The sequence below is a fragment of the Nanorana parkeri genome, unplaced genomic scaffold (assembly GCF_000935625.1).
Source record: "Nanorana parkeri isolate BGI_ZX_2015 unplaced genomic scaffold, ASM93562v1 scaffold559, whole genome shotgun sequence".
In the NCBI taxonomy this organism is placed as follows: Eukaryota; Metazoa; Chordata; class Amphibia; order Anura; family Dicroglossidae; genus Nanorana; species Nanorana parkeri.
The window spans coordinates 515,538-538,883 of record NW_017306827.1 but is presented as its reverse complement, the minus strand read 5'-3'; the positions used below and the strand labels follow the sequence as shown (position 1 = coordinate 538,883).

Genomic DNA, 23,346 nt, shown 5'->3' with positions numbered 1-23,346 from the left:
GGCTTGCAGCCATTATGGAAATCCTAATATTTAATGAAGGATTACCCTGGTGTATTATCAATTTAGGATTGCTTCACTTCCCCTGACAATACATTCATCTTCCTTTCCAGAAGAACAGCTCCATCTTTGTTCAGGTATTATTATTTATGGTCAGAATCTACCTTCTGGGATAAGCTGCCTACTATAGATGACACAGTCATGTAAATCACAATGTCTAGGGAAGGGGATATTTCAGAAATGATTTTGCCTGCCTGCAGGGTAATGATAATTTCCCAGATGTTTTGTTTGTCTTGGGATTTAAATGATAGTTACAAATATATATATTCAATATTATGTATTGATGCAGGTTGCCAAAGTTAGGTTGGATTTGAATAAGTCTATCTTTATTATGAAGACTGAAATTGAGGATAGATCGCACCACAGGAGCTTCATTCCCTTGTTAGCAAGGGAGATTCTGCAGCATTCAGGGCCAGTGGGGTAGCGATTCCACAGAGGTAAGTAGAAGGCTATCCTGCATGATTCTGCCAATGTGTCACCAGTAACACAGTTGCTCGTGTGACATCAGCTTTAGTCTTGAAAGCCACGCATGCAGGGATCACGTGACACATGCAGACCCAGAATGTACTGACCCCTCACAGAAGACATGAGGCTCAGTTCACTAAGTTGCAACAATTGTTATTTGCCATACCTTCCATTATTTTTGGTAATGAGGGCCAATGAGAGCAGAAAAAAATAAACATGCCAAATTAAACATGCATTATAGTTTAGTAAAATTGTGCCTACATCTGTAAAATGACAAACATGGCTAACAGTTTAATTTGGGCGCAAATAAAATGCACTCATATTGCCACTTTATCTACCAAATCCAAAGAAAGAATGCAAAGGGCTATATTGCCCAATTCTAATAACCCCCATAGCTGCTGTGTGACACAACCATCCTCAGCCTCTGGGATCTTCTGCCTGTAACTAGCCAGTTACTCATACATTACCCATATTTTCATGCAATTCCCCTTGAACTGCTGAATAGTAGATAAAGGTCCCAGCAACTAGACATGTGCGATTAGTTTCGTTCCGAATCGAAATTCGGATGAACTATCGGAAATTCGTAGATTCGGAGCATCGGAACTTCGGAAATGTACCATGTCCCAATTCATCCGAAAGCATCCGAATCCGGAATTTTGGATTCAGTACGAATTTCGTCCTAACAGAAACTACATTAGAAATTTAGGATTATGACTTTGAAAAGACGATTTCATAGACGATTTCATGTGAAGATAAAAACAAAACATTACTTCATGTTCCTGTGCATGCACCATCAACGTTTAAGCGAATAAAAAAAAAATAAGAATTTTAATGTCCCTTTAATAGTGAAGACTAGAGCACAGCAACCAGAAATGTCAACTGTGCCAATTCTGCTACGTACGTGCGTACGAATATTCGTACGTTCGCACAAAACCCCAAATTTAGGAAATTCGTCCGAAACCCAAAACGAAACACATACAGGACCCAATTTCAGAAATACGAAATAAACTAAACTATTTTTTTGCGGCTGCATGTGTCTACCAACAACCGCAGGATACTTACTGGAATTCGTATTGAGATTTCTGTTTTGCCCTTTTGGGGATTGTTACGCCACTGTACACACCATTTCATATCACCAAAAGAATCAAGCTTGTAGAAGAAAGAAAATACATTGTAATCAGGCCAGCAGACAAGGGAGGCGCTATAGGGATACTGGATAAAGCTGATTACCGTATTTTGTGGTCCATAAGACGCACCGGACCATAGGACGCAGGGAGGTCCGGTGCGCCTTATGGAGCACTCGACAGATCGTAGCTTCTGTCACAGCTTCTGTGACAGAAGCTGCAGTTAGTGACCGCTGAGATAGGTGGCGCTGTGATTACAGCGCCACGGTCTCAGTAAACACACAGAGCAGACGAAGAACGTCCGTTCTTCGTCTGCTCTATGGTGATCTCGATCGCCGCCGCTGCTCGGTTTTAATACCAGTGATCTCCTTAGATCACTGCTATTAAACGAGCAGTGACTCCTACTACTGATATCGATCGCCGCCGCTGCTCGGTTTTAATACGAGTGATCTTATTAGATCACTCGTATTAAACGAGCAGTGGCTCCTACTACTCGCCCGGCGCCCGAAACTGCATGTCTCGGGCGTCGGGATTCGCTCCATAAGACGCAGGCACATTTTCCCCCTCCTTTTGGGGGGAAAAAAGTGCGTCTTATGGAGCGAAAAATACGGTACTTAGCGAGATGGACTGTGTTTTGTCGGATCGAGACACATGAGTTGCTCAGAAAACATCCAACTAGTATGTTTCAAAAAGAGTTGGTAAAGTTGATTAAACAGGGCAGGTCGATCGAACTGTTAAATAAAAAAGAAGCAAAATCTTTGGTTCCGTCACAGTGAGGTGATGTGATTCCAGTCATATATTACCTCCCCAATATACTTAAGAATCCAGTTAAACCAACGGGTCGCCCCATAGTAAACGACATAGGTTCAGTTACCAATAGGTTGGCACACTATGTAGACACCTTCCTCCAGCTGTTAATACAACAAGGTTATACATACCTTTTGGAGATACTAAACACCTCCTACAGGATTTAGAATCAGTTTATGTAGATTCAGATAGTTTTTTTAATTACTGCCGATGTGGCATCTTTATATACCATTATTGACCACATTGAAGCATTGGCTGCTACGAAATGGCTGCTGCAGAAGGATACATAGTTATGTTTTGAACAGAAGGAATTTATCCCGGAGTCCTTGCGCTTTAGTTTGTCACAGAACTATTTTTGGTTCAGGAATAATTTTTATAGACAAAGCACTGACGTCGCAATGGGAGCCAAATTAGCCCCGAGCGTTGCCAATGCTTTTATGCAGAAATGGGAAACTGAGATGATTTTGGATAGAAAACCTGACCAGTTGATATATTTTAAACGTTTGATTGACAATATTATCATGATTTGGAGGGGTGATAGGGCTGCTTTAGAAACCTTTTTACTGGTTTTGAATAATAATGATCAGAATATTATGCTTTCTTTCAATGTTCAACAGTATCAGATTCATTTCTTGGATCTGGAATTATTTATTGAAGATAAGAGTGTTCTCTAAAACGTTTTTTTATGGCCACTGGCAGGAATATTTACATTCCAGTGGTGAGTTGTCGTCATCCCACATGGTTGCATAACATACCGAGGGGCCAATTTATGCGAGTTAGGAGATAATAATGGTAATAGAACCAGGTATCAACAGTTGGCTTTTGATTTTGATTTCAATGTTCATGGAGAAGTGGAGAAGATTATTGCTGAACATTGGGATATTGTATTATTACATGATACATTCAAGAAATTGATACCTTCAAAACCAAAGCTTGTACAAGAAAGCTTGCTCCATTAAGGATATTGTAGCAAGGAGTGTGGTTGATCCACGAAGGAGTAATCCGACTTGCTTTTTCCGTTGCAGGCGGCTTCTTCTCATGTAGGCGTTCTCAGGCATGTAGACTTGCCCCGAATAATTTAAAATGGTGAAAACATATCCAAATTAATACCAGTAATGAAAGGGTTGCTATTAAACAATTCATATCCTGTGATACGGAAGGTGTAGTTTACGGGTTAGAATGCCCCTGTGGTCTTCAATATATTGGGCGCACCACTAGAAAACTGGACACCAGAATTAAGAACATATTTATAATATTAAAAAGGGTTACAAAGATCATTCAGTCTCTAAACACTTTCGAGATGTTCATCATAAAGATCCTGCAAAGTTACAGTTCTGGGGCATAGAAAAAATAGCTAAACATTGGAGGGGAGGTAATTGGCAGAGAGAATTGGCCAGAAAAGAATCACTCTGGATCTTCAAAGCGGGGTCTCTAAAACCATCTGGTCTAAATGTCGACTTCGGCCTCAATTGTTTTATTTCTAATGCTTGATTGTCATTGTGCTTAACTATGATTGCTGGTGTTATCGAGGGTTCTTTTATATGATCAGGATATTTTATATACATATTTTATTCCCATTTCATATTATTTACGTACCATATGTTTGTATTTAAACTTATTTTATATTACATGTTGAGATTTTGTTTTTTTCCCCCCTGCTTCTGAGCTTTCCTCTGTGCTGATGATCACTGCACCGACCTGATTTAGTCATTTTCTGTGCTTCTGTATACATAGCTGGTTGTGATGTGCCCCTCTATATTGGGTATTATGGTAAGAGGGGGTGGGTCCTTTTAAGCTTAAATAGAGATCTGGACGTCAGAGACTCCACATCCCTGATGAAGTCACGTGAGACGTAACGTGCGTAGGGTGGGGGGTAAGCTACTGACGTCATCTCATATGGTTAGGCCGGAAGGACGGGAACGTTTTTCTTGCTCTTATGCGCTCTTACTGGATTTCATATTGAGATTTCTGTTTTGCCCCTTTTTTATTTAAGACATTTGTCAAAAGTCGTACGATTTTCAGCAGACATGCGCAGATTATTAGAAACCAGAAGTGGATGCGGGAATACTGGACCACAGCCAAGCATCCTTCTGTTTACAAGCAGAGTGCCATGGACCACTGGAGGAAACCTGCAATTGCATGTGGAACGGGTCAAGAGATCATTTCCGTCGTTCGAATAAAATCGTATGAGAAAATGGAGGATCGTACGATCGAGATCTGTGCGTTGTGGGCCAGTTGATCGATGATCGTACAAAAAAAAACCGGACAATTATTGTAAGGTGTATGGGTACCTTAAGACATTGAAGACCTTTCGTTTTCATGCCCCTGGAATGTATTTACCTCATTTAAACAGAGTTCAGTTGGAATTTATTGTCTATGGAAAACTACCCTGTCCACAGGTTGGCAACGCTGCTATTGTGATCTTACTGCAGAATGAACAGCGTTCTTGTCCCATAGGAAAAAGTAGAGAGGTAACAGATGTTCCTGCATAATCAGTAAATAAAAAAATAACAGTTATTAGAAGGAGGGAGAATCCAAAAAACTAAAAAGTTTGAATTCTCTGGAGCCCCTCCACAGAATTTTGGCTGGATCCATTACTGAACCAAGGTTACACAATAACTGTGCAGCTTTATGTGTACAATGGTCACATGTCACTGTTTATTGTTCCCGTCTCCTTTTACAGTATAACTCTGACCCAGAAAAAGAGCTGACGCTGGGGGAAAATATAAAGTTGGTGAAGGTATCAGGTACAAAGTTTACTTATGCTTCGTTCACAATTTGGGATTCACTTTTATAATATTGTTCACTTTTTATTCCATTTCCTTTGAGAGATGTGGGTAGATTGGATGCATATTGCCGAGTATTAATAAGCAGTGCTAAGTTTGAAGTACTGCTTAGCTCATAATATAAGATCGCCCCATGCATTTGAAATCTCCACATGAATTGAATGTCGGGCTGATTCATTAATTAGACAGAGGCTGTGTGATCATTGGGCGGCATATATGGCCGTATAATAGCAAATCCCTTGTAATGCTGCGGTAGAGCCAATCACTCCAAGACAAGTCATAATCGAGAATTTTTCTCTGGTTGGTTTCCAGTCTTATACCCTACTCTTAGGGAAAGCAAGCCATGATTCTGATGAAGCGCACCAATCTTGGCTGACTGCGGCCGGTGGAGGGGGATGTGACCGGAGGCAACCATGTTACATTGTCTGTTAACCCAACATGGTATCACCCCAACTGTGTGGCCTCTTGTTTGTTGTTAAAGCGTGATAAAAACGTTTGCTTGTGAGTACTTTTATCCCTTGTTTTATTTATCTTAACAAACGATTTTACACACGGAGGTGGCGCTCTGTTCCCTTTTTTTTTTTTATATGTTCGTGGTGGAAGCCCCAGAGCCTTGGATGAGCAGCCCCTCAAGTCTGTGTGAAAAACTGTTGAAAACTTTGAGTATGCAACAGCAGGTGGATCGTTCAGCTGGCAGCCATTAGGATCGTTCAGCTGGCAGCCATTAGTGCCAACAGTTAAAGAAAACTGCTGTAGGAACCTATGTATTCTTGACGCAGGAATCCCAAATCTTCTATTGTGAATGAAGCCTTAAGGTGCCCATACACCTGCCGATTATCGGACGATCCCGCGATCGTACGATAATCGGCAGGTGTATGGGCAGCGTGCGACCACATCTACTGTACGGTCGCACGACTTTGTCTTCCTACCACGGTGTAAAACCTGCCGAAAATCGGACGATTGGTAGCGTGCTCGGAAGACGAAAGCCGCAAGCCCAACACTGCACGCTCAGCATTGCAATCATCGACAAGCCCTCCCCTCGGCGTGGAGGGCTTGCAATGATCGCAAGTACGATCTGCCTGTCCAAGATGGGCAGATGTACGAAATTTTAATGACCTTACAATCATCGCACAACGAAAGTCGTACGATGGTTGTAAGGTGTATGGGCAGCTTAATTCACTCTCTGGCCTTGAACATGGAAAGGAGAAAAACACATTATCTGTATGTAATGTAGTGATTTCAGCTCATGCTTTTATGAGAATAGTCTTTGTTTTAAGAAGACCATAGCTATTTGACACACTTATAAAATCTGTCCCCTTATTTCCATAGTGTAAGATATAACCAAACATAGGATGTGATTTACTATGCTTAAGTGGGAAGAAGTGCATTGAAGAAAATCAATAGCATATTTCTTCTCACTTAGGCCCAAAACAGAGATTGATCTTATCCCCGATCAGAAAAAGACGTATCAGTGTCCAGGAGAAATGCTCATTCTTCATTTCAGTTTTGGGAATTTCAGAGTGGTGTCACTCATCTGACGTTCATAATCTGCTTCAAACATCTCATTTTGCTGGGCGGTGAACAGCGTCTTCCAGTCTCCAACTTTACCTGCCAGTCCAGGAAGACAAGAAATTCAGAAAAAGTCAGCAACATTGTTATGTTTTCTCCAGCCTGTTCTATACTCCTGTAGAAAGTGAGGCCAGGCAATGCACCTAGGTCTACCTAATCCAGGTTCTAATCTTTATGCATAGCTGCACCCAGTTTACGATATCAACACAATATTCTAGGAAGAATTTCTTACTCCACCCACATCCCTAAGCAATACTGGAAGGGTTCAGTGGCTGCAAATTATTCCCATTCCCTTCTGGAACTCTCACCTACCCACTGACTGAATTCTACTATGTTCCCAACTAGTTCCCTTTGCTGCAAATATAAAGACCCAATATAGAATCAAAGAAGTGGGCCATGCTATACATGTTTTCAGCATTAACACAATATATTTTCCAGTGCAAGATTGTGAACGTTTACCATTTATGAAGAGCTGAAAGTACCCAGAAATGTGTTCAAACAGTACATAAGTGGCTGCTGGTGTCTGTGTTGGGCCTTGGCTGGACCCAAGTGCTTTTGGTGAATGTGTGTGATGCAGATTTAGAGCATGGATATCTCTACTGTTCACCTGCCTCATGATCACATGCAGTACCATTACAGAAACAGCAGCCATGGCAGTCTCCTATTCAGTATTCATTGTGAAATTAAATAAAATAAAAATTATGACTAGCAAAATGCTTACAGGGGACACCACTGGTGTCATCCATACAGAACTGTCCTTATAATGGTTAAAATAAATCAGGCTAGCATAGGGAAACAAAAACCCTGAGTCATGGCACCTGTCTTCTCAAACCAACAGTTTACCTTTTCTCATGAAGCTTTTCTCCGACTGATCAAGAATTTCCTTGGGGAAGTCAGAATTATTGGCCATGGGGTTATTCTTCATGTGTTCAAATGAGCTGAGTTTCGCAATTTTGAGTAGTAAATCTTCTGACAGCTCTTTACCAAGAAACTTTGCCACTTTCTGAATCTCCTGTGAGGGGTTCTGAGAGAGTAATCAGAATATGTGAAAGAAATGAACTATAATGTTGTACAAATACATCAGTATTGTCTGGAATAAGGATGATTTTACCATCAGCATGAGAAAGGATTCTTAGGTGTGAGTCATAATGGCCAAATCAATACAGTAAAAAAATTGCTCCATGGTTTTCCTTACAAGGAAAGTTGACCAGTTTTAAGGAATGGAGCATGAATAATGAACCACAGCAATGAGCCAAAAGCTTTTGTATGATCAGGAAGGGGTTTTATTGATTCCATTCTGTCCAAACTGCCCTTAGTTGCTCTGGAGGTTTGTTTTGCCAGATCTTGACCTCAGACGGCTGGGGTTTGTGAGGTTGAACCCGACAGACATTCATTTCAATGTCTTTACTTTGCAAATGAAGTAAAGAAAAAAACGAAAAAGGGATTTTTTTATGTTCTCACCTTTTTTTTATCTTCAAACAATATATATAAAATGTTTTCCTTCTCTCTTGCTGCCCAGAAACCTTTCACATGATCGTACCAGGAGCCCCAGCCCACTGTGCAGACAGAAAACAATAGTCACCAGCCAATACACACAGTTTACAAGTACAGATAAGCAAGACTTGCAAGATAAGCAAGATTTCTTTTATGGTATAACGTGGCAGAGAACCCGACAAATCTCTGAAAACTACCACACAGTCCTCACTACAGGATCCAATTCCCTGAGATACCATCATACCTATCCACACTATAGAATCCAATCTTACCTGCCACCATTTTTAGGTTTTCTCCACCCTGTTTTATACTCCTGTAAAAACTGAAAGTGAAGCAAGGCAATGAACATTGGGAACAGTCTACCTAACACCAGCTTCAATTCTTTATTTATAGCTACACCCAGCTTACCATAAGTACACAATGTTTTGTTTCTTACTCCACCCACATCCCTAAGCCATACATGAAGGGTCCAATGACTGCAAATTATTCCTATTCCCTTCTGGAACTCTCACCTACCCACTGGTTGAATTCTGCTATGTTCCCCACTACTTTTCTTTGCTGCAAATATAAAGCCCCAATATACAATTAGGGAAGTGGACACAAAGTACAGATAAGCAAGACTTTTATTATGATATAACACAACAGGGCACCCATCAAATCCCTGAATCCTACCACACAATCCTCACTACAGAATCCAATTCCCTGAATCACCATCACACCTATCCACACTATCTTAAAGTGGCCCTTGCAGTGCATCCTATAGATAGAAAATGACCTTGAAAGGTGCAGCCATTATGCAAATCATAATATTTAATAAGGGATTATTGTGGCAAATTATCAGTTTAGGATTTTTGTATTGCAGAAAAATTTAATACGGCTTTGCAGCTGCAACCTCACTGGAAAATCCTGTCAAACAGGATCGAGCCTCTTGTCGCTTTTTGCTTTCAATTGTTGTATATATGTACCTTGTCCCATAAAAGATTGTAAATAGTTTGCAGGATTTTACAATGAATGGCTCCTGAAATCAGGCATTTTATTACACACACAGTCATGTTTTTTAAACAGAAGAATTTTTCTGTAATTACCTAATAGGATTCACATACTTTTTGAGTCTACAAATCAGATCGTTTAAACTGCTGGTTCAACAGAGATACAGCAATGCAGTATGTTGTGTGTGTGGTCGTTTTAAGAGACCTAGCTGCAGGGTCATTTATTTGACGTTCTTTAATGCTCAGTATTTGTCTTTTTTTTTTTACATTCTTTTTATATCAACGCGTTATGCAGTGCGACATAACATATGCCAAATCTTACATAATACGCCATAAAACAAGCCCCAATCAGACTCCCCCCACCCCATAGATACATATAGGACTCCTACTTCACCATAACATATCCTCTCTCCAGTAAATCCCATCAAAATGAATATCTTACATCTTATGTCTTGTAAAATTGTGACATTTTCCCATCAAATGAGCTGAGGGTAAAAATTCAAACATAAGGAAGGTGAACTCCACACTCTCTCTGCACCCCTGCCAGGTTGTCTCTCCCGAGGGTTTTAGGATGTAGAAGAACCGTCATGCCCCTGTGAGGGTATCATTGTGACAGAAGGCTTTCCCTAGAGTGGTTGGCTATACCCCCAGCAAAACGCTGGACTCTATCCACCCCGACCATACTTTGTCGAACTTTATAGGGCACCCTCTGCAAGCGTATGCCGCTTTATGTAATGGCAGGGAGGCGTTGACTAACTGACTTTTCTGGCATAGAACAACAGCTAAATCAACAGAGTACGTGACGCCACTGAGGGAACAAGGTCATCTATGAGGCCCAATATACAAATTCTGCTAGTCATTGGAATTGGAGTATTTAGGATATTTGCCACCGCCACCCCCAGTCACCCCCTTCCAGTATTCCTGAATTCCTGAATTTTTGGACAACTCCATAAGACGTGGGTGAGGTCTGCCGGTTCGTATAGACACCGCCAGCAAGTAGTAGTGGCTGAGGAGCGCATCCTCGCGAGTCTGGCCGGTGTGTAATACGCCCTGTGGACTATTTTGTATTGGATTAGCCTGTCTCTTGCGCAGATCAGAGTGGTCATAGGACACAGTATTTATGTCTAACAGAGATTGCATTACTTCCCCTGACAATACCTTCATCTTCCATCCCAGGACAGTTCCATCTTGTTCAGCAATCATCTAATGTCAGCATCTACCTTCTGTGATAAGATGCCTACTATAGATGACACAGTCGTGTAAATCCCAATGTCTAGGGGTGGGGTGATTTCAGAAATTTGTTTGCCTGCCTGCAGAAGTAATGATAATCTCCCAGATGTTTTTATTTTCTTGGGATTTAAATGATAGTTACATATATTAATATTTCAGAAATGTAATCATGCAGGTTGCCAAGGTTAGATAGGCTGGCTTTAAATAAGATTACCTTTATTATGAAGACTGAAATGAAGGATAGATCGCACCACAGGAGCTATCCATACAGAAATCAGGAAAATCCTAAAAGGGTCACAAATATTGTCTAAGACCTCTTCATGTCACCAGCTGCCTGGGGTCCACAAATTTTACCCCTAATAATCTTAATGCAGTTTTTCCCCCTCACCATCTCCTTTCATAAACCGCTGCAGGTAGTCCTCGAACGGCTCAGGATCTGGGTGGATCAGCACAAGATGGTCAAAGTGGAAGAAGGAAGTCAAAGTATCTCTGGCATTGCGTGCCACGTAAATGACCTGCAAAGAAAATACTCTCACTTTTAGCCAATGTCATCTCTAGAGTGCATGATTCACAGACAGTCACATACCTTGCAGTTGTGTTTCCAGAATGATGGTGGAACCAGCTGGTAGGGCAGGTGGCTCTTCAGTACTCGTGGTGACGGCCTGGCATTCACCTCTTCAAACCCTTCAATGTAGATGTCAGAGATAGATAGGTCAAGCAGTAAAAAAACAAATCTGTCTCCCAAAAACACAAAATCTACCCTTACCAATACAGAGCAAAATTTAGCATCCTCAAACTGCCTCTGAATTTATCACGAAAATCTTCACATTAGTACAAGCAGCTTTTCTTTGTTAAGCTGATGTCACAGGGGCGATCATGATGTTGGGTACAACTTGCTAGTTTCAGGATCAAGATCTTACCAGTCTCTGTGAAATCGTTCTTGCTAGTTAAACCGTCGCATTGTCATCCCCTCATTATTGGGAGATACTGCAGCAATCGGGGTCAGCGAGAGAGCATTTTCATAGAGGTAAGCAGAAAGCTCTCCTGCACTGTGTGTTACCAGCAGCACAGTTGTGTCAAGGGATAGTGATCTATTCCAAGCCACATCTAATCGTATCACACACAATTACATGCTAAGGGCCTGCAGACTTCCAATTTCAAACGCAGCCGCTGTCACCCAATCATTATCTTGAATGGGTGACAGCGGCTGCTTCAAAACTGCATATATGGGATTCCTGCTACAGGAATTCAAAGGTTGCTGTTGCAGGGATCCCAAAACGCACATTTACAATTAGTGTGAATGAACCCTTAGTCTTGAAATCTGTACGCAGTGATCACGTGACACATGCAGACCCAGAATGGTCACATTGTGACCCCCTGACAGAAGACATAAGGCTCAATTCACTAAGCTGCAATAAATGGTATCTGCTATACCATCCATTGTTTTTTTTAGTAATGATGACCAGTGACACCTGTAAATAAGTCCTAGCTGAAAATAAAAATCATTGTTTACATACATCACATACATATGGTTTTGTAAAATGAACCTACATCTGTAAAATTATAAAGATGTCTAACAGCTTATGTGGGGACCATAAAGTGTCAAGATCACCAAGAGACCATTTACCAGTGTCTATGGAATCGCTCTCTCGCATGCCAGGTGAGCAAGATGTAATTCTTTCGTTAGCAAGGGAGATTCTGCCACATTCGGGGCTAGCGAGTCCACAGAAATAAGTAGAAGGCTCTCCTATGTGATTCTGCCACTGGCAATGTTGTCAATGGCACAGCTACCCATGTGACATCAGCCTTAGGTGTACGTTTAATAAACCGTGATAAAACTAGCTTTATCACGAGTTAACTTAGTCAGCAGATCTCTTTGTTTTTCTCGGCTGTACAGAGGCTGTTTAATAACCTGCGGAAAGAAAACTTATCACACGAAACAGCTGTGAAAGGCTGAGATAAGTTGTCACAAGTGATAAGTAGAGAAAGCAATGCGGGGAATGTATTCTGAGCTGCACAATGACATCCTTTGTGATAATCTACAATCCTCCTGACAGGATCATAGTTTACTCTGCCAAACCACCCAATAACAATATTACAAAGCACCTCTATAGCAAAGTGCAACAGTTATTTCTCTGTTAAAATGATGAAAATTGCTAAAAAGCAGGATTTACATGTTCTGATTTGTTCAGCATGTACCAGTACAAAAGCATGAATCAAACTACCAAACTCACCGAAAAGGTGCTCTGCAAATGAAATCCCAATGTATTTAACCACTTGAAGTCCGCGGTGTTACACCCCCTCCCCATCCAGGCCATGTTTCAGTATTCTGCGCTGCAGTAGTTTGACTGACATTTTTTCCATCATGCAACGCTGCACTGAAATACATTTTATACCATTTTTTGGGGACAGATAGAGCTTTCTTTTGGTTATATTTAATCACCACTGGTGTTTTTATTCTTTTACAATATTAACCACTTCACGGCCGGCCGTTGTACATAAACGGCCGGCCGGGAGTTTTCTGGATATAACAGGCCGTGTATACACGGGCTGTTAGCCCCGCCCACCGAGCGCGAACGGGAAATGCCATCAATTTAAAAACAGGCAGCGATGCCCGTTAACATACAAGCGATCCGCCGGCTTTAGAGCCGGCGGATTGCTTGTATAAGCTGCCGGCCCCTGTCCCCCCATCCCTCCGCGCCCCCCTCCAGTTGTCACGCTGGTCCCGGGCTCCGCTGTGCCCGGTGTGAGCCCGGGACCAGCATAGTGCTTCTTTGACAGGGGATCAGAGGGAGGTCGGTACACGATCTCCCTCCGCTCCCCTCTCCGGTGTCAGAATGCGGAAGTGATGTATATTACATCACTTCCGCTGTCTCGTGTCACTCTCCAGCTTCAGACGCTGGAGAGAAGCAGATGAATCAGCTTCTTCAGGGGGGTCCTAGGTGACATTAGGGGTCTTGGAGACCCCTGATGTCTCCATAAAGAGGACCTGTCACTTCTTTTGCTATCACATAAGGGGGTTTCTTAGCCCCCCTATGTGATAGCAATAAAGTTAAGTGGGGAAAAAAAAGAGGAAAAAAAATTAGTTTCCCCCAAAAAATTAAAAGTTACACATAAAAAAGAATTTAAAAAAACAAAATTTTTTTTTAAAGTCCCCACCCATACATACACACATGCAAACATGCGTCAGGTGCGCATGCCTGCGTAAACGACGATTGTGCCCATTACACCGCACATGATACATATCGCCGCGAACGTCGCAGTGAGAGCAATAGTTCTAGGGCCATCAATCACTGATAACACTAAACTGATGAGCTGTAAAAGCTTTTAAAGCGTTGCCTATGGTCAAATTTGAGTGTGGTAGTTTTGCGCGATTTCGCCGGTGCATGCAATTTTTAAGCATGGCATGTTTGGTGTCTATTTACCCGACGTGACCCCGACTTTTATATCTTACCAAAATAATTGGGTAATAATAATTTTTTCCTAACGTAATGTTAAAAAAAGTGTTTCAGTAATTTGCCAAAAATATAGTAAAAAATAAAACCCCCAGTGGTGAATAAATACCACCAAAATAAAGCTCTATCTATCCCTAAAAAAAATGGTATATAATTAATTTCAGTACAGCGCTGCATGACGGAATAAATGTCAAAGTACCGCAGCGCTGAATACTGAAAAATGGCCTGGATGGGAAGGGGTATAAACACCCCGGTCAGCAACTGGTTAAGGAAAAATTCCCTGAATTGTTTTATAAATAAACTGTTTCCCCCATATTAAATGCTAAAACATTTATTATTACCCAATAATTGGGTAAAATATAAAAGACGGGGTCACGTCGGGTAAAAAGTCAACAAACATGTCAAGCCTTAAAATTGTGTGCGCGAAACCTCCACAAACTCTAATACCCAAAATTGGCCATAGGCGACGCTTTCAAAGCTTTTCCCGCTCAGCAGTTTAGTGTTATCAGTGATTGATGGCCCTAAAATGATTGCTCTCACTGCGACATTTGCGGCGATATGTTACGTGTGTAGCGCAATTGTCGATTTTGCGCGCTGGTGCACCGGACACGTATTTACGTTTATATGTGCGTAAACGTGGTGGTGGTGGACTTAAGAATTGTTGGGGGTTTTGTAAAACTTTTTTGATATGTTACTCTTTTTTTTCTAAATCTTTTTATGTGTTTTTACACTATAATGTGATTGCTATTATATAGCAAAGGCACACTGACAGGTCCTCTTTATGGAGACATTAGGGGTCTCCAAGACCCCTAATGTCACCTGGGGACCCCAAAATAAGCTGATGAAGCAGAGATCTGCTTTATCAGCTTCTTCTCTCTGGCAATAGCAGCCAGATGAATGACAGCTGAATGCGGAAATTATGTATTTACACATTACTTCCGCATTCACAGCACGGAGGATGGTTCCGCATTCACAGATCTCTTCCTGCCAGGGGCTCGAGATCCTCAGCAATAAGGTTGTAAAGCTCCATGATCCCCTGACGGTTCAGTCTAAACATGTCCTCCACATCGTGATCTGAAAGCTCATCCAGGACTCTGCGGGTCCTGTACACACGTGGTTTCCTGAAGCGAACATTCCCAATCCCTTCCTGGGTTACATGCACTGCAGCTGCTATGCATGCCACAATTGCTGCTGCCAAATCTACCTCAACAAACATAGTGAAGGAGTTGTGCTTCTTTTTCCTGGTCTGTCTATAAAGGAAGTAGGTTTATGACAAGTTCCTGTATCTTTGCTCAGTGCTTCACAAGAAAAAGGCCTTTATCACCAGGTCTGACAGGGTGCTAAATCAAGGGTACTTTTCACAATACTTATCCAGTGATAAAACTGTTCTCTACTTGACTTATCACGGGTTACTGAACACCATTTTCTAGACTTTTCACTTTGCTAAGGTGAGAAAAGCGTTCTCACTGCTTATCACACTCTTTCACAGTTTATTAAACGTACACCTTAGTCTTGAAAGCCAATCTATACCATCCATTATTTTTGATAATGAGGGCCCATGATAGTTGAAAATAAGACAAATGGCTAAGATAATAACCAATATGGCAAATTAAACACGAATTATGTTTTAAATTGTGCCTACAGCTGTAAAATTACAAATAAGGCTAACAGTTTGATTGGGGATCATAAAGTTCAAGAAGCAAATAAAATGCACTCGTATTGCCACTTTATTTATCAAATCCAGAGAGGAATGCCAAGTGATATTTCACCCAGTCCTATTAACCCCATGGGTGCTGTGTGACATAACCATCTTCAGCCTCTGGGATTTTCTTTATAGTATATCTGGAAGGGAAATTGTGCTGTCCATAGCATCCACTGTAATTTGTGTCATTGGTTAAGTTACCTCCTCATGTATCACTTGCCCCTCCCTTTTAGATTGTAAGCCCTCATGGGCAGGGCCCTCCTTACCATATTTTCTTGAATTGTATTGTGATTGTAAAGCGCTGCGCAAACTGTTGGCGCTATATAAATCCTGTATAATAATTTTATGATTTGATGTTCAGTGTTGCTTACATTGTTTTACTGATATAGCGTCTGCATCTGTCTCTCAGGTCTGCTGACCAGCCAAACAAAATGTTTAACTGAACCAATAATTACCCAGGTTACTGCGTGCCAACCTGAGATAACCTCCACCTTTGTCCTCAAATTCCCTGGTAACTTTTTTACTCAGTAGCAGGGCCGGATCAACTGATGGGATCGGCCGTGCTGCAAACACAAGAGACCAACGATCCACACCTTCTTTAATTTGGTAGTGTCTGTTCAGTTTATATGTATTTTTTTTTTCTTTATTTTTTCATTAATGTATTGTCTTGTACCAATTGCTGATATTCTGTATTGAGATGATGTTATTTCATTTTCTCTGTATTGTAAGTGTCTTGTTATATGTGTTAAAACCAATATATACTTACCTGTTAAAAAAAAACACAAACCCTGAGATTCCTTTGTGGGAAGAGCCTGTTCTCATTGCCCTCTTGTGATATCATTAAGCTCTCAGCTGACCAGCTAGAGTCTCAGTAAATGTGTCTCAAAATCTGCTCGTAACCAGCCAGATATTTTTACTGTACCCACATCCAATTCCCCTTGATAGAGGTCCCAACAATTGCATGATCTGGGATTAGTGTTGTCACTCACAACATGTGAACCTACTACTTGTGTGTTGGGTAGACAGTTTGAGCTCAGCATTTATTAAATTGTTCGTCATAGACCACTTTCCCTTTATGAATCTCCAAAAACACATATCTGCTAGTTACTAGTCTGTGACATTTATAGTTTCAGTGTCCAACACTGCCATAGAGGCACCATGAGGAAGAGCTAAATGTGTGTGTGTAAATGGAATCATCAGTATATTCTCACAATTTCTCCTGACCTGGCTTCATTAGATGAAGAAGTTCAATGAAGGGTATTCTCTCAGATATAGGTGCTCTCATGCATATCTGCTCATCTCCATCATGTAGGATCAGATCCACGATCTCCTGCATCCAAGTGGTCCCTGAAATCACATGTTCTCTCATCAAAGACCCAGACATACCAATCATTATTATATATACACACATAGATTGCTCTGGAGTATGCAACAGCTATCCTTGCAGAGGTTTCCCATGTAGGGAAAAATGATTGCAGGGCTACTCCCCTCAAAACTATACATTTCGAAGTTGGAAAGTATGGAGAGAGTTTCCTGTCCGGGGTTGTGGAGGGATTTTCCATGAATTACCCTCAGGTCTCATGCACCCCTCTCAATCTTCATTCCTTAGTATTCCTCTCTCTTTTCCTAAAAGTTACTATCAGTATCTGTTACCCCCCTCCTGGCTGGCTGCTCCCACCCCCCTTCCTTAGTATCACCTCTTCCATGTTCTGAGGCTCATCGTTCCAGAAGTCTACTCAACATATTCGCACTGTTCTGTCCTCCATCCCGTTTCTCAGCACTTTTTCACTCTTTTGTGCCAGCTCTGCTGCTTTCCTTAGTATCCTTAGTATCATCGGTGTCTGTAACCTCTGTGCCAGAGCTGCTCTTTTCCCCAGTGTCAGCAGTGTCTTCCTCCTCTGTGCCTGCTCCTTTCCCCAGTATCATCAGTGTCTTCCTCCTCTGTGCCTGCTCAGCTCCTTTCCCCAGTGCCAGCAGTGTCGTTCTCCTCTGTGCTCACTCTGCTCCTTTCCCCAGTATCATCAGTGTCTTCCTCCTCTGTGCCTGCTCTGCTCCTGTCATCAGTGTCTTCCTCCATTGTGCCTGCTCTGCTCCTTTCCCCAGTGCCAGCAGTGTCTTCCTCCGTTGTGCCTGCTCTGCTCCTTTCCCCAGTGCCAGCAGTGTCGTTCTCCTGTGTCTGCTCTGCTCCTTTCCCCAGTGCCAGCAGTGTCTTCCTCCTCTGTGCCTTCTCTGCTCCTTTCCCCAGTGCCAGCAGTGTCGTTCTCTGTGCTCACTCTGCTCCTTTCCCCAGTGTCTTCCTCCATTGTGCCTGCTCTGCTCCTTTCCCCAGTGTCATCAGTGTCTTCCTCCTCTGCTCCTTTCCCCAGTGTCATCAGTTTCTTCTCTGCTCCTTTCCCCAGTATCAGCAGTGTCTTTCTACTCTGTGCTCACTCTGCTCCTTTCCCCAGTATCAGCAGTGTCTTCCTCCTCTGTGCCTGCTCTGCTCCTTTCCCCAGTGCCAGCAGTGTCATTCTCCTCTGTGCTCACTCTGCTCCTTTCCCCGCTGCCAGCAGTGCTTACCATATTTTCTTGAATTGTATTGTGATTGTAAAGCGCTGCGGTGTCATTCTCCTCTGTGCTCACTCTGCTCCTTTCCCCAGTATCATCAGTGTCTTCCTCCTCTGTGCTCACTCTGCTCCTTTCCCCGCTGCCAGCAGTGTCTTCCTCCACTGTGCCTGCTCTGCTCCTTTCCCCAGTATCATCAGTGTCATTCTCCTCTGTGCTCACTCTGCTCCTTTCCCCAGTATCATCAGTGTCTTCCTCCTCTGTGCTCACTCTGCTCCTTTCCCCAGTGTCAGCAGTGTCTTTCTCCTGTGTCTGCTCTGCTCCTGTCATCAGTGTCTTCCTCCACTGTGCCTGCTCTGCTCCTGTCAGCAGTGTCTTCCTCCACTGTGCCTGCTCTGCTCCTGTCAGCAGTGTCTTCCTCCACTGTGCCTGCTCTGCTCCTTTCCCCAATGTCAGCAGTGTCTTCCTCCACTGTGCCTGCTCTGTTCCTTTTCCCAGTGCCAGCAGTGTCGCTCTCCTCTGTCTGCTCTGCTCCTTTCCCCAGAATCATCAGTGTCTTCCTCCACTGTGCCTACTTTGCTCTTTTCCCCTTGTATAATCACTGTCTTCCCCCACTATGCTCCTTCCCCTTAAGTGTCGCCCTCTTCTGCATCTGCTCCAATCCCCAGTGTCTTTAAGGTCTCCCTCTGCTATGCCTGTTATGTTCCTTAAATTCCACAAATGTGTCATCATTTAAACAGTGTTTTAGTTTGGGTTAGACTGGGAAAGGGTTAGAACTGGCAGGTTTTGACTGCTATGCAGGGGCTCCGTTAGCTGTATTTACCAACACTTCCTGTTTTGCTGACAGCTGTTTGACCAAAGTGTAAAAGAGAAAATATGCAACAGACAAATACAAATCTGACAGGGGTTCTAGCCTTCTAGCGACTAAAGTAAAATGTTTGATCAGTGGCTTTTGGAATGTTCCCCTCATCTCCTGCCTGATAAAACTTTGTCAGCAGGACTGGAAGTGAGGGAAAATCTCTGGGGCCCAGCTAGCAATAAAACAAAAAAAAAACCTTACAGGGGACCTAACACTTCCCCTTCTCTATCCACAACTTATAAAAAAGTTTTGCATGGGCATACACAAACTCTGTATGTCAGCATGTGATGGCTGGTGTAGAGTTCTACCAACACTTCACACAAGTGGAGTATGAACTTCCATTCTTGTCAGTAGGAGAGGGAGAACAGCAGCTTATGCATGTCTCTAGTCTGCTCTGTTGCTGCTGCCTTTTCTGGCCCTCTAAACCACAATTTAAACCGGTCAACTTCACTTTGCCTCCATGTATAGTGACCCGTGTAGCATTTATCTGGGTGCACATCTATGGTCCGGTCTCACAAATTCTTTTCTTCCCTTCACATCCATAATATGCTCCCACTAAGACCAGGTCCCTCTGACACTGGTCATGGACTATTTCACAGTGCCTCTCATAGTTCCTTCGGTCTTCATTCCACAGGTCCCACTTTCCTCCTCTGATCTCTGGACTTCATCTCATGACTTTCATAAAATCGACTTCAGACCTTCCGAAACATATTCTGGACGTCTCTTACCCTCTGCCAACTTTCAATCACATCACTCTACTGTCCTACTTTCCCTCATACATGAATCATCCAATCAAAACTAGAGATGCACTGAAATTGAATTTAGACCAAAACCAAAAATTATGTTTTTTTTAACCTTTCTAAACTATTTTATTTGTATTTACTTTTTACTTTACTGGGGAAATATCAGAGGTCTAAACAGAGCCCTGATATTTCACGTTTAAAATAGAAAATGTGAAAACAGAGTCCTAAATCTCTTTCTGCAGCCTCTGTTATGAACAGGAAGCCTCTACACTTAGTGCTCCTGTCAATTCATAAACTGGGTATATAGTATGAAATACTATGCCCACATTCATGATGTAGAACACTTCCTGTTCATTTATAACTGGGGACACAGGAAGCATTCTATGCCCTCAGTTATTTACAAACTCAGAGATAAGCTGATCATGGAGTGCTTGTAAGCCACTCTGCATCCTTCCTCCACCTGTCACAGGAGGCTGGGCAGGGTGATGCCCCATTCTATCCCGACTCCCTGCCTGTCACAGGAACCAAGCGGGAGGAGAGCTTAGAGTCTAGTGACAGCTGTCTGCCTCCTGCTCAGCATCCTGAAACCTTCTATCCTCCCTGCTGGGCACCAGTTTGTGTCCCCCTCTGCAGACACATGTGAGGGTGAGCAATGGGAATCAGAGGGGACACAGCAGGGAGGAGACAAAGTCAAAACGCACTGAATTTATGGCCGTTTGGGCATAATGCCGAAAGTACCATTTTTGGACGAAATTTCAGTGAATCCCCAATCAAAACCTAAATGTTGTGCTCCCCTATCTATAAGCCTCATATACTACCAAGTGTTTCCCAAACCTTCAGCAGCTCTTTATACAAAAAAAAAAACACCTCAAAATACAAATAAATGTGATATGTAAACATATTGCACTCATTAATATTTTGATGCATTTCCCCCCTATTGCGCCTAAGAGTGCGAAGACCACAAGATGTGTAGGGACAGAGCCCAAAAGGCAGGTAAGATCTCTGCTGTTAGCCCACTGAACTTACCTATAACTGAAACCACTTTAGGGTGGACTGTCCCTGTGGTGATCAATAGTTACATTTTAGAACAAAAGGCAATTAGCAGCATGTGCTGAAACCAAATACATGTTTTAGATAAAATGGTTGAAAATTTTGAAATGTAAACATCTTTATGAAATTCATAGAAGAAACTGCTCCACTGAATCCATAAGATGTATTCAGCAAGCAGTGTACACATCACATTGCCTTTTTGTTTCTCTATAGACTTTGGGTGTGGAAGTCAGAACAAGATCTTTGTGACTTCCATACTGAGGGGAGAGAAGCCAGCTTGGCTTGGAGAGTGGCATTGTTGTTTCTTCTTGTATTTTTATTTTGTTGCTTTCCTAGAGTCACAAAACATTTATATATGACAGAAGATTAGAGGCTTCACCCATTCCATGACCTGTGTCCTAGTTGAAACTGCTGAGAACGATGCAACATTAAAAAACTCACAATTGTCTGTGCCAAATGCTATTGATACAGATCCCAAGCTGCTTATTTCTTGCCCTATTCTATAAATTGACAACCATTTGTCTTCTCTAGAGGTCTCATTATAAAGAGTGCACTAAGGCTGGACACACAGCATTACGATTTTATTTAAATTTGGCCCATTAGAAAGATATACCATTACATAGAAAATGCAACAACCTTCTTAAGTTACCTATTCAATTTATATCCAATGGTGTCAGCCCTCCATACACAGTTATTCATAAAGTTCACTAAGATCTACTCCAATGTAAGATCAAAACTGCTTCGTGGTCACCTTTAGCTATGGGACAAATTAAAAGATTCTGGAGCTCTATGAAAAAAGCTCTACAAGTCTTCACTATACAGTATCAAGTATAAACCTCAAAGCATTTCTTCTATACTAAACCCTAAAATAATGGAGGTTGTGTACTGACCAGATTTGGGGTAAGTGTCTATTAAGATGTCTCCAGGTCTTGCTTGGAAGTTGTAGATTTGTTCCCAGTTTGCAGCAACAACTTCAGCCACAGCCATGCCCTCCACAACGGTTAGCTTGCCTGCCATCGTGATGCCACGTCAGCAAATACACACTCAGCAAATGCAGCCTCAACCCTGCTTTAGATTGTGAAGGGAATAAAAATCTCAGGGAAAGTTATAGCCAAAGAAAAGAGGGAGTGGCAGCCTGAAGCAAAACATACTTTCCTCTCAAACATTACTGATCCAGAAACTTGGCACAGGCACCCAATCTAGACTGAGAGGGAGAGGTGCAGTAATGGGATCGATGCTAAAGAATGAAAAGACCAAGAGTCAGTGGGAGACAGGCAATCATTAAAAGATCCTGTGAAAAACTATTTTTGTACTGCCCATTCAACTACATAGACCTGTACACAGTGTACTGATAAGATAGGTAATCTACATGTCACTAGGCCTAAATCCTTCCATAGTTCTTAATTCCCAGCTCGGGACTCTCTACAAGTTTAAAGACTCCCGGCGGCAAAAGTCACCGGGAGTCTGTTTAAACAGCCCCGATGCTGGCGACGTACACTGTACGTTGTCAGTCACGAAGGGGTTAAACAACCACTTCACTTCCAGTACAAACTGTCAAGACAGTAGAAAAAGAATTCTACATATCAGTCCAGCCAAGCAAAAAGTGAAGTAGGTGCTTACTATCCAGCACCACCTGGATACTAGAAACAAGGAGCATGGTTTGGTTGTTGAGAATTCAGCACCGAGGTCTACTATATAGTGAGGTCCCAGAACCTGGTCACACAGTAGAAATTGGATCCTACATTCCATAGGGCCCAGAGCAGCTGATTTTAGGTCAGCCTCTACTTGGATGGGTGAATAGAATGCCAGCCATAAACAGGAAAATGTCTCAAAAAACAGAAAAAGGGGCAGTGAGCATATGATCACCTGACTCCTGAAGCAATCTTCCCTTTGAGACAACCAGAATCTCCTGAGCCCAGGATTGGCCCTACGTCTATGCTTGCCATCCAGCTGCACAAAGCATTTGGAGTTTCAGACATGAACATTAATCCACAAATGAATCCTCAGCAGATCAGATATTGTCCTGATCCCACAAGCCATGCTACATCTCAGCCACAGTGTGCAAATGTCAGCGTCAAAAGTGGATTGCTGAGAAAACCGAGCCTTGTAAACTGGAGATTAGTTCCGAGCACTTTATGACCAGTTTTGATAGCTTGGTCCACCCAATTTGGTGAGTGCAGTTGAAATCAGTGGTGTGGCACACGTTTGGGGAGAGGCGTCACTGGAAGAAAGCTATATGCACTTCATGGGGAATATTTATGCACCTTAATATGGAGTATTTGGGGAGTCTTTCACAAAGGGACTTTAATTATTTTAGCTGAATGCATCTGTAGTATCTATTTATATCAGGTGTAATTGTGAAGCACAATTTACTTATTGATATTTACACTTATTCTTCCATCTATTTTGGGACACCAAATAATTAACACTTAAGATTTACTGTTAGCAGAGGAGTCTGTTGACAACTTGAAA

The 23,346-nt window shown here is 42.2% G+C and overlaps 1 protein-coding gene across 1 annotated transcript; it reads right to left on the bottom strand.

Moving 5' to 3' along the window:
- Positions 1 to 6,733: 6,733 nt before the first annotated feature.
- Positions 6,734 to 21,943, bottom strand: LOC108791546 (sulfotransferase 1C2-like). The gene is made up of 7 exons (XM_018562058.1): positions 21,765 to 21,943; positions 16,903 to 17,025; positions 11,108 to 11,205; positions 10,910 to 11,036; positions 8,270 to 8,364; positions 7,652 to 7,832; positions 6,734 to 6,847 (listed from the first exon to the last, which is right to left on the bottom strand). Exons 1-7 carry the CDS (start codon positions 21,889 to 21,891, stop codon positions 6,735 to 6,737), a joined length of 864 nt encoding a protein of 287 aa, XP_018417560.1. The 5' UTR covers positions 21,892 to 21,943; the 3' UTR covers position 6,734.
- Between the last annotated feature and the right edge of the window lie 1,403 nt (positions 21,944 to 23,346).

Excerpts from the sequence above, each read along its gene's own strand:
- LOC108791546 (XM_018562058.1), bottom strand. The coding sequence starts at position 21,891 with ATGGCAGGCAAGCTAACCGTTGTGGAGGGCATGGCTGTGGCTGAAGTT. Across the intron at positions 11,206-16,902 it reads TCTTCATCTAATGAAGCCAG|GGTTTGAAGAGGTGAATGCC; the intron begins GTCAGGAGAAAT and ends TCTACATTGAAG. Across the intron at positions 7,833-8,269 it reads TGTTTGAAGATAAAAAAAAG|AACCCCTCACAGGAGATTCA; the intron begins GTGAGAACATAA and ends TTACTCTCTCAG.